General features: G+C 54.2%; 3 protein-coding genes across 3 annotated transcripts; 2 read left to right on the top strand and 1 right to left on the bottom strand.

The window, feature by feature from the left end:
• Positions 1-127: 127 nt before the first annotated feature.
• W97_01760 (NUDIX domain-containing protein) lies at positions 128-686 on the top strand (the record flags this gene model as incomplete). The annotated part of the gene is made up of 3 exons (XM_007779664.1): positions 128-215; positions 277-482; positions 531-686. The coding sequence occupies 3 exons, from the start codon at positions 128-130 to the stop codon at positions 684-686; spliced, it is 450 nt and encodes a 149-aa protein (XP_007777854.1).
• Positions 687-1,866: 1,180 nt separating this feature from the next.
• W97_01759 (uncharacterized protein) lies at positions 1,867-2,136 on the top strand (the record flags this gene model as incomplete). Its single annotated transcript, XM_007779663.1, has 2 exons — positions 1,867-1,909; positions 1,961-2,136. 2 exons carry the CDS (start codon positions 1,867-1,869, stop codon positions 2,134-2,136), a joined length of 219 nt encoding a protein of 72 aa, XP_007777853.1.
• Positions 2,137-2,702: 566 nt separating this feature from the next.
• On the bottom strand, positions 2,703-10,402 carry W97_01758 (uncharacterized protein; the record flags this gene model as incomplete). The annotated part of the gene is made up of 3 exons (XM_007779662.1): positions 2,703-2,968; positions 3,080-8,908; positions 9,001-10,402. 3 exons carry the CDS (start codon positions 10,400-10,402, stop codon positions 2,703-2,705), a joined length of 7,497 nt encoding a protein of 2,498 aa, XP_007777852.1.
• Between the last annotated feature and the right edge of the window lie 606 nt (positions 10,403-11,008).

Raw genomic sequence — 11,008 nt, 5'->3', positions numbered from 1 at the left:
ATGAGTGCCTTACCTTTGTCGAGAGGCTTCAATGACTCATTGCTTGTAGAGCTAAGCCACGCTATAAACCAAATTCGCAGATTGACAGCTTCATTACAAGCAGCAATCCTCGAAACAACCTGACATCATGGAGCCCAGAGTCGGCGTCGGTGTCTTCGTGATGAACGGCGAAGGCAAGTTCATTATTGGCAAGCGAAAAGGAAGTCACGGTTCAGGTATTCTATAACGTTCCCGTCCCACAGAGAATATTCCTAGACTGTACGCTGACCGAAATAGGCACCTGGGCACTCCCCGGAGGCCACCTAGACTTTGGCGAGTCCCTCGAAGCCTGCGCAGCTCGCGAGGTTCTCGAAGAAACGGGCCTCACAATTGGCAACGTCCACTTCCTGACCGTGACCAACGATGTGATGGAGGCGGAGGGTAAACATTATGTCACGATCTACATGGGGGGGACGGTCGCAGGGGATAAGACGGAACCTCAGGTAAGTCACTCAGGCGGCAGTGTAGCCCTTTGAGCTCACCGGAGATAGGTGATGGAGCCGGAGAAGTGCGAGGTATGGGAGTGGGTCACTTTCGAGGATGTGAAAGCCTGGAGCAACGGTAACGAACGGAAGTTGTTCTCGCCGTGGCTGAATGTCTTTAGCCAGCGGCCCGGGTTTCATCCTGTCGAAAGTCTTCGTCAATAGTACTCTAAAACCCGGATGTTGAGGGCGAAGATGATACAGGAACAGTCACGTGATCGGCTTGCGAGAAACCTGGATTCATTATTACAAACATGGAGAAGACGAAACGGTTGGGCCAACGAGAGGATTGATAATCACCAATTATTGATCACAGGATTATGTAGCAGCCGGGAGGTTGGTGGAGGCTGAGGCTTTATCACGAGTTGCTGTTTCGGGGTTGTCAAGCACAGACAGCAGAGCCTCAACCCCTCTCCTCTCAAACTCCCACTCGTTCTCAACACATCCAAGCTTCACGTCACGCGTATCAAACTACAACGCTGAGTTTGACAGCGGTCACGTCGAACGCACCGCCCGTACCGTTGCGGCCGACATCATCTCACACGTTCGGTGGCTCTTTTGAGTGACCGAGCCAAATTCAGGCAACGGCCATGCACTGCCTCAGCGCCTCGCGGCCTATCCTCAATACGGACGGCAGAGTCACCACGTATCCAGTCATCGGCGCCTGCCCACAGTTTCCAATTGCTCCAAGTAAGCTTCTGCAGGTGACCGCCGAGTCCAATTGGAACTGTTGGTGCCTTGCAGGAAGATGCGCAAACGAGTCACCCTGCCTAGCGCCCCATTCCTTTGAGCCCTTTTGAACCTCATAGTCGTTTCTCGAACAGTTGCTTACGCAGTCTGTCAAGCTTCTGGCAACTGCTGATGACTCTTGCCTTTTTTCCGTCCTATTGCTTGCGTCAACTCTCGCCTAGTAGCCTAAACCCATGGAGTCTGCCTTGAGGCAGATCCATGCCCGGCCTCCCTTAGCACCGCCTCTCTCCATAGCTCTCAGGCAGCGAATAATGCTTTCGGTCTGGCGATGAGTAATGAGAGGCCTGCTCTAAGGCCGCAGCCAGGTAGACGCCTAATATAAAGAGCTTCAATGATTGCTTCTTTCTCAATTCGCCATTCACATCAACACATTGCTATCAGATTACACTCAAGCTATCTACGCTATTTGCTTTCCATTAGAAGCGCCTCAAACGACTATACAAGCACCTCATACGTCCTGTTCGACAGCAACAGCCTCATACAGACCTCTGGTACCTGCAGCAAGGCTCCATCACCTCGACACCCTCAAATCGGCACGCCAGGCTACAGGTCGCTACAGCAGCCTTCCCAAGCATCCAGTCACAAGTCCGCCGTCATGTACAAGAACACCTCATCCGGCAAGAGCTACGGCTCCCAGCGTAAGCCACCAATCTCCCATCCACCTACCAGGCCTCAACTAACAAGCCCAGCCTACAACACCCACTCATCCTCCTCCTCGGCAGCCTCCTCCCGGGCCGCCTCAGTAGCCTCAAGCTCGCGAAGCACATACGTCTACGGCGGCAAGCCTGTCGTGCACAATACCAGCGGGACAACGAAAGACACCACTACGAGCGGCAGCGCTCAGAACACAGGGTATTGGCGGTAGACTCGCACAGCACGTCATACGTTGGGTTGGGCATCGGTCATGTTTTGGATGGGATCTACGATCAGGCGTTTCTGATATAGAGGTTTGGCCGCTAGGCCTGCTGGAGTAACAGGCTCCACTCATGATTTGGCGCTATCGGTCATTGCACTCTTGCATGGAGGTCCGGTTTGGCAACGTTAGCTCTTAGATGGGGCACGTGAGGCGTTTTGAATATCTCAGACGAATTATGCTGATGGGCTAGGCGGACGGGTTCAAGGGGGACCTGCTGCCTGCGGTCTACATTCATCCCCAATTAGAACGAAGAATACACTCAAAGATCTACACGCTATGCGCTTGATATTGCCCATCCGTAGTTTACAGTGTGAAACTGGCTCCACTGCCAGCCTGTCGCCCCATGCAGTGCCAAGCAGAAATGAAATAACACAAGCACAGCTTCTCTAGATGTGACATCCGGCACCCGCTATGCATGCACCCAACTATGCAATGACTCACCCATAATCCTTAAACCAAACTCACGCCACCCATGCATCGCCTGGAGAAACATCCCTACCCAAGGCTACCCCACGTCACACAATAACTTGCGCCTGCGCCTCCTCTTCACCTTCCCCAACCCCCTCCCGCCCCTCCCTCTTCGGCTCCATCTTCAGCGTCGCCTTCTGAATCTGCTGCTGGTACCCATGCCAGCAGTTCGGCGCCTGGAGGATGTACGCCGACATGGCCTCGCGGAAGCGCTTGCGATACTCTTTCGGGCTCGTGATAGTTGGTTTGTTTTTGCCCCGGTCTTTGATCCAGGACTCGAGTTTTTTGTCCCAGGTGTAGGTGCGAATGCAGTCTGCGGGAGTTAGTGGAGAGGATTTGAGTGAATGGAGGGGGGGGGAAGAGGGTCAAGAGCAAGAGGGAGGGAGCGGGGAAAGGGAGCGGGGAGAAGGGAGAAAGGGCTTACCGATGATGCCAACAATAATCTCCTTCCTCTCGTCATCAAACCCCGCCATGAGGCTGTAGTCCATAACGTTCCTCAGACTCAAAAACAGCGTATCATTCCAGACCCCCGTACTAAGCAGCTTCTTCGTGTGCTCCCTTACAAAGATCGGCTGCTCGAAGATAATATCGACCAGGTTCTCATCCAGCAGCACCTCGTCCCTCTCGCCCGTGCTCTGGATCTTGCGGTTCCGCATCGAGCCCTTGAGATCGAACCGTCGGTTCGGCTCGCGGTCGTAGAACAGATTCTCCATCACCAGCATGAACCAGTCGAAGTCGCGGCCCGTGGCTGGGTTCTTGATGACGACCTGGAAGAGGCCGAACATTTTGGCAATCAGCGACGGAAGGCCTTTGAAGAGGTTCTGGTGCACAAACGAAAAATAGTTCGGCGCGAACTTGAAGAAGGCGTTGACTTCAACCGGGGAGAGGGACTTGAGGACGAAGCGATCGTCGAGCGTCTTCAGGAAGAGGGACTTGGTTTTCCCGCCTTTGGAATCCCATTTTAGGCACCGGGAGAGGGACTCGACGAAGCGGTCGGCGACGCCGCATTTACGCCGGAGCGCGTCGAAGGATTGAGCGTAGAAGATCTTGCATTGGGCTCGGACACCGCGGTTCTGGAAGGCGTATCGGATGTTGGTGTTTGCTTGGTGGAGGAGGTTGCGCTCTATGGAAGCTTCGTCGGGATTCTGCAGAGGCACGTCGATCCCGACTTCCTCGGCACTTGCCTGAGCGCGGAACGCTTGCAACTTCGACAGGTAGTCTGGGCTTGAAAGCGCCAAGGCTATGATAGAGCTAGGCTCGTCTTCCCGAACGATAATGTCTGAGTCTTCCCACACATGCTCGATCGGAGCGAATGGATAGTCAAGCGGCGCCCAGCCGCTCGCCGAGCGTTCAGACCAGAAGCTCGTCAGCATCTTCATGAGCGAGGTCTTCTCATGTTTTGGGAGATCGAGACTAAGATCAAGTTGAGACTCGGACGGAGACAAGATCTGGCCTTCGTCGATGGTGCCTTCGGGCATCTCAAGATCATCCAAGACGGTGTGTTCAACATCGCTCGCATCGTTCTCGGCATCTGAGACGTGGCCGCTGGGTGATGCGGGGCGATCCTCGCCTTCTGAGGGCTTAGAGAGCCCGTCGTCGGTAGGGTGCTCTTCGATAGGCGATTCGTCTCCAGTGGTTGTGGCTGTGTTCTCAGTCACGGTACTATCTTCCAAGCTTGTGCTGGTCTCGGTACTTGGTCGCATTGGCGGACTCGATGGGAGATCCTCATCAGGTGTACGTCGTCCATGTACAGCCTCATGCGCATCTCGATAGACCTCGACAATGGGCCTGGACGAAGCAAGAGGGTAGGCCCGAGCTTGTCTACTCCTCGCCGCTCGCTGTCGTCGCTCTCGTAGACGCTCCTTCTCGAACTCCCGGCTCAGCTGATCGAAGTGTTTCGCCAGGGCCGAGACCTTGGAGTCGCTGCGCTTGCTTGGTACAGATCGAGGAATCATAGAGCCTGTACCGGGTTTGCCTATTCTATGGGCGTGAATGCCAAGTCGCTCTACCATCCTCTTTTCTAGAGCTTTTGCGGCTTCGGCCAGAGTTGGCCGCAGCGGTTCGGAATTGCTCGTTACGCCAGGTGTAGCTGGTGTGGTGGGTGAAGTTGAATCCAGTGATGTGGCCTCCTGTCGATTACTGGTTGTTGGCTGTGTCTGAGCCCGTGAGAGAGGCAGCCGTGACGCGCCTTCTCGACGAATGGCTTCTACCAATCTCGGAATTCTCGACTCAGAGGAAAACTCAGAGGCCCCCTCAAGTGCTTGCGGCCCTATCATGCTTTCGCTATGAGTCGGTTCAACAATCTCCGACATCGAGCGGTCTAACGGAACAGGCACAGTGGGTGAGTCAGTGTTTGTGTGTGGAAGCGTCGCTGATATATCTTCAGATGGTAACCGCGCGTTATCTGACTGCTCAGTCGCAGGTGGTATATCAGGAAAGTTGGATGAGACTGCGAGATCCAAGTGTCGAACGTCTTCCCTCTCTAATGACTGTAATGAAGTCTCGATCGGTAGATGCAAAGGGCTCTTGTCAGCCGCCGGCACAACAGTGCTTCCATTGGCGTCTTCATTCTTTGCGTGGTCTTCCCTGCTTGAACCTCCCACGCTCGCAGCTCGGTCCTCCTTCACGACAGAGTCTAAAACATCGTGCGCTTCCTCGGGGGACATGTGCGAAGGTCTCGGCGCCACTGTCACTGAACCGCTTCTGGAGGGAGTATTGGTTCCGGTGTTTTCGGTTGCCGTTTCATCCAGCTCTTCTTCGATCGAGCTGATGGAAGTGACGGACTCGTCCCTGTCCAAGAAGATCTTGCGCAGCTGCAAAGCGGCGAGTCGCCTGATATCCTTCTCCGAGGGGAAGAACTGGCGTTCGAACTCGGCGAACACCTCGTCCCAGGCAATCGCTTTTTCCTGGATGTATCGGACCGCGCGGTTGAGTGGAACAATCTCGTAGTATCGCGAGTTCATGTACTTTTTCTGCAGCTTACGCTTCAGAGCATCGTGTTCATCGTTGGCCTTTTTGTTGAGCCTGTCAAGCTCTACCTTACAAGCTTCGACCTTCTCTGGCACAACGCTTTCAGCGTGGATGCTCTTCAAGCGGGCTTTGACCGAAAGCATGAACCTGTCTAGCCGTGCCTCAATTTTGGTGAACTGCTCGTTCTTTAGCCTAAGGTCGTTGTCCACTTTCCAGGCGACAATGGACCTGGGCACGATGATCTCGTACAAGTGTATCGGGTCGTGCTGAATCCTTAGAGCGATGTCCTTGAATCCAATGTACCTGACATGGTCCTTGTGGATGTCGTGTGGACAAACTCTAGCCCGCGGGTGCAGCTGACTGCTCCAGAAGGTTAATTCCAGATATTTGCCAAAAGAGTACTTCCACGTATTATCCGACATCGGCATCACGCTTGTTTCTTGCCCACAAATTCTGCATACACTCCACATCAGGATAGTATAAGATAGACCTGGAAGTTTAGACGGATGTTTTTCAACAATGACGCTCATCTGTCCGTCTCCATGCACGTATTGGCGGTGGTGGTCGAGCATTCTCTTATCACAAACGTTTGACGTGCACTTGTCGTAGGCGCCTTGGCATAGATCCTCCACGTATTGCCCAAGTGTGCAATCAGCCTCTAAATCCGGCTTGCGCTCGTTGTAAAAGTCAAAAGATATAATCTCGGGTCCGAAACAGGGCGTGGAAGTTGTAGTGTTTACCAAGCTGTAGAGCACCGCAATCCTTTGGTGAACGAAAGGATCGAAAAGGTCGACGTTGCCGGAGATGTATGCTTCCCACTGACGTTTCTGAGTAAGGTAGTTGTGCATAGCCTTGTCGTACTCCGCTGCATGAACCGCATGAAGGAATTCCCGAACTTGTTTCGAAGCTTTTCGTGGGACATTATGCACCATATCTGGTTGTACGAGCTCGAATTCCGAAGTTGAGTCCCCTTCCTCCGAGGGTTGCTCCTTGTCCGTGTACTCATCTCGAAGCCGCTTGAGCCAGGCTAGGCGGCGTTCCTGCTCACGAGCTTTCATCAAGAGGTACGGTTGCATGTATTTGACAAATGGGGAGCTTGAGAGGATCCTTGTCTTGTGCTTTTCAACCATGTCACCGTAGAAAGACGGCATTGGAACATCTTCGGGTACCGGCGGCTCATCCTGTGTGGCTTCGCTGCCAGTAGTCACCGCTCCCGCACCCTCATGGCTCTCGAGAGAAGCATTCGTATCATCACTGTTAGGAGCTTCAGTGGAGGTCTTATCCGCCGATGCGTGCGCGACTTGCTCTTGGGCACCATGAGTGGCTCGAGCTTCGCCAGCGGCAGAAGTGTCAGGCTCGGCACGAACATCTGTGGTGGCTTCTTTCGCTGTTTTTGTGCTCGACGAAATCGTTCCAGTATCGGTGGATGCGGGTATCAGCACAAACTCATCCCGCAAAAGTGAGGTTTCAAGCTTGAGATTATATACAACGTAGCATAGAAAGTCCGTAATCCGCTTGAGTCTCCGGAGGCAATCGAGACTGGCACCACGAAGCACCACTGTACAGCCTAGTTCAGGCCGACAACCGGACAAATAGATGTAAGTCTTTTTTCTGTTGTCGTAAACGTAGGTTTTGACATCGAAGCTTGAACAGGTCCCTATGTATGACGGGTCTCCCACCAGCTTGTCAATGGAAGAGATCATGCGTGCTTGAGTGCATCTCGATACTGCGTTGAGCACGGACAGCTTTACGTTGTAGGCTACCGCAATGCCAGCTTTGTCCAGCAGCTGAAGGGCAAGACCAGACACGTTTCGCTGGACCAGTAGAACGTGCGGCTTGAGGGCGGCAATCCGACCGACAAGGTTCTCCAGATACTCGTGCTCCTGTGCGATGACCGGCTCGAGGCTCATGAAGTGCTGGTGGTGTCGCGCATACTCAATCGCAAAAGTAACGATGACTATACGCGGATGTTTAACGCTTCGAAGCATAGACTTCAGAGCAACGTTCTTGGTAAAGACCACTCCAGACACGTAAGAAGTGTCGCCGGGCTTTCCACCGGGTATCTTCTTTAGCTTGATGTAGTTACGAATGTCGATATCGTCGTGGCGCTGGATATCGGGGTTCACATCATCGGTGCACTGTAGCAGGATCGGTATCAGTGCCTTCTCCCAGCTGGATGTGCCTGGCATCTTGTAGTCTTGAAGCATCTGTCGAAGCAGCTTCCGCGCGTGCTCCAAGCTAGCCCGGTTGAGCTCTATAGCCGGAGCACCGGCGCCACGCATGGATGCGCTGCGTATCATGTGAGAGCCATCGCCGTTCTGAAAATCCAGCAGCTGCTCTGCAACCGGAGGGCTGCCCGAGATATGGCCCAGTCCAGCGCCAATGGTTTGCAGAAGACTGTTACTCTTGCTTCTTCTTGGAGACGGCTTGACGATGGCGTTGTTGCTGATGCTGATATTATGGTTGCGCGAACGACGCGGCTGGTGCCGGCTAGCTAAACTGACGTTGTCTGCATCTCTGCTCGGCGCCATCGAGCCCCCGAGAGCTTTGCTATCGCCAGCGCGCGACTTGCCCTTCCTGAGCGCGGCGAGCAAGCCTCCTAGACTGCTCCTCTCGTGCCCAGTCGGTAAACTGACCGGTCGGTCGCTGCTCATGGCGGTAAAGATGCTTGCTTGTTCGTCTTCGCTTGAGCCTTCGTCAGACATGAAGGGAGCCAAGTCAGGGTCAATGATACTGTCATGGTGAAAAGCTGGAAGTCCGGAACGCTTGGTGGGGTTGACGGCCTCCTGTTGGTGGAAAGGTGCCAAGTCTTCGCGAGATGATTTCATGCTCCTCATGTGCTGATGCCGCGAATGGTGACGCTTGTGGCTCGATGACCGCGGCCTCCCAGCAAGAGAGCGGAGGGACCTGGATGAGCTCGGACGCGCGAGTATCGGCTGGTCTTCAAATTCAATGACGGCGGATCTGCGCTTATTCTCACCGGGCTTGCGGGAAACAGGTATACCCATAGTAGGTGTTCCGAACGCTGGGGTATCCAAATGCGCCTGGAGTGACTTTGGCTTCAGTGCGGACCCGTGTCTTCCCACTTCCGGGTCATTTGCGGGACTAGACACTTCGTGGAGAGAACTGAGATCCCCATCGTCGGAGTAGAACGACGAATCATCGTCGTTGCCGTGGATAATGGCTTCGCACGGTTTGCACACTCGGACGTGTCCAGGCATGCTGAACAATCTGCCCGGGACAACAGATGTACATTTGCCATCAAATATCTGACCACATAAGCCTAGAGCGATATGTCAGAGACCCAGGCTTAACACGCGATTATACTAAGCAGTAGACTCTAGATAGCAGTGTACTTGATAGAACCTGACTTACGACAATGATGCTTTCGCCTGAAAGTTGAAAACGCCTCGCCGCAGTAAAAGCAGTCTTTGGCGTTTTCGTCTTTCATCCAGAACTCCTTGCCCAGAATGCGATTCCTCATTTGTGAGATTGCACGATCGGGCACGTTGTCAGGGGCCCTGCCCCCTGGGCCAGGTCGCGGATGTTCTTCTACAGTGGACACGCTGGGCTGTCGAGCAGCTGTGACTAGATTCACGGAGCTCAAGCCGTCCGATGAGGGAGAGTATGATCGGTTAGACCCTGGCTGGAACTGGCTGTTTTGTAGGCGAGAATGTCTCTCGATCGTCCGCGGAGCAGCATCCAGACCGCTATCCGAAAACTTTCGGCTCATGTTCTCATCGTATTGGGTACCTGGTAAGTCACTCAAATTGGCAGCTATCTGAACAGAGTCTATTGGAACGATACGGGGCTTGTCAGCGTTGACTAATTCAGCATTGCCCAGGCTATTGCTTTTAGGCTGTATCTGTGCCTCTGCTCCTCTTGACCCAAGCGCAGATGTGTCCTCTCTGGCAGAAGCGCTCGTGCCGACATCTGAAAGGACCGCGGCGTCTAAACCTTGCTGGCCGAGTGTTGCCTGTGCCACGCCCTCCGCCGGAAATCTTTGCAGAACATCCGCAATAAGGGAGAAATCAGCCGATGACTGAGAGGTTCCTTCAGCTAACTGAGACCTGATGGCAGGAGTGGAGGTGCGGGGTGTACAAGAATCGTCGGTCCTGATCGCTTTGCTGGCTGCGACCTCAGTAACAGGTTTGACCTTAGACGATATTTGCAGCGGCGCGTTTGGGTCTGATGCGGAAGGGTTTGACACACTGGCGATCGATGGGATAGCAGGGGCGTACGGTAGTGACGAATAGCTTTCCTGAAACGTGGCGGCCAAAGGAGACTGTAACCGGGAGGACGACGTCGAAACAACGACGGGAGACGAGATAGCCGTGCTAGGGGAGCTCTTTACAGGCTTCGACACAACTCTAATCTTCTGGCCGCTAACAGACATGGTATCAGGACTCTCGTCTCCCGCCTTGGTTGGAGGCCCCTCCGCAACCTCTCTACCAGCTCCTACCGATGCTTTGAGCCGATTGTAAAGTCCACTGAGTCCTGCTTGTCCCGCCTGCATGATGTCACCTGCCAACCCCCTGCCATCGTTTCCTAGGGAAGAGCTAGCTGGTGGCGCTGCGAACTCATCGAAGGTGGTCAGGCCATCAGACCGTGATGCCGAAGAGTGGATTTGATCGAGCGCTTGTGCGAGTGTTTCCTTATCCAGATTTGGGCGTGAAGACATGGAGCTTAATGACCCCTTCCGTGAGCGGCGCCCTGGTGGAAGCTTGATCGAAGAAGTGAAGGGACTCAGGCCCTCCTGTGCCGGTCTTGAAGGCATGATATAGCGATCTTAGACGGCTCATGACACCGGGTCAGTTAGATGAACACCCGGCAAGCTCAACATTCAAGTGGCGGCCACGTAGTAGCCCATCGGTGGCAATCAACGCGCTGTTGGCTCGGCGAATATACTCGTGGTGAATCCCGCCTCGTGGTGCAGGTTGGAGGTCGACGGCTTTGGAGCCTTAAGATTGTGCGCTTGCAGCATATGGTGTGCCGCGCCGATAACTGGGAAGACGACTATGGTCCTGTCCTCTCACACAGTCACATAGCTTGCGTGCGTCCTCAAAGATGATGCCGCCGAGGTGCATTTACCTTACCTAGGTAGGTACCTGCAGGCAGGCGGCTCCCGTCACCGCATGCCTGTTCCGCTCCGCGAGCTTGGCAGGACTCTGGACGCACCTAAGATGCGGGGGAGTAGGATCAAAAGTCACGTGAAGTCGCGTTTCGTGGAAGGCGACACGCCGGCGCGGCCTCAAGATCGTAAGGCATACATCTACTGCTGTCACGACAGCACCTCAGCACCCATCGAGCTGCTGCACTCGGTACAATCATGAGGCACGAAGCATCTCATGATTCTTGCCAATCCTAGAAGGTTCTGCTGCCT

This window comes from Coniosporium apollinis (assembly GCF_000281105.1).
Source record: "Coniosporium apollinis CBS 100218 chromosome Unknown supercont1.6, whole genome shotgun sequence".
Classification (NCBI taxonomy): domain Eukaryota; kingdom Fungi; phylum Ascomycota; class Dothideomycetes; genus Coniosporium; species Coniosporium apollinis.
The sequence above is the reverse complement of the archived record's forward strand: the minus strand, read 5'-3'. Positions and strand labels throughout refer to the sequence as shown.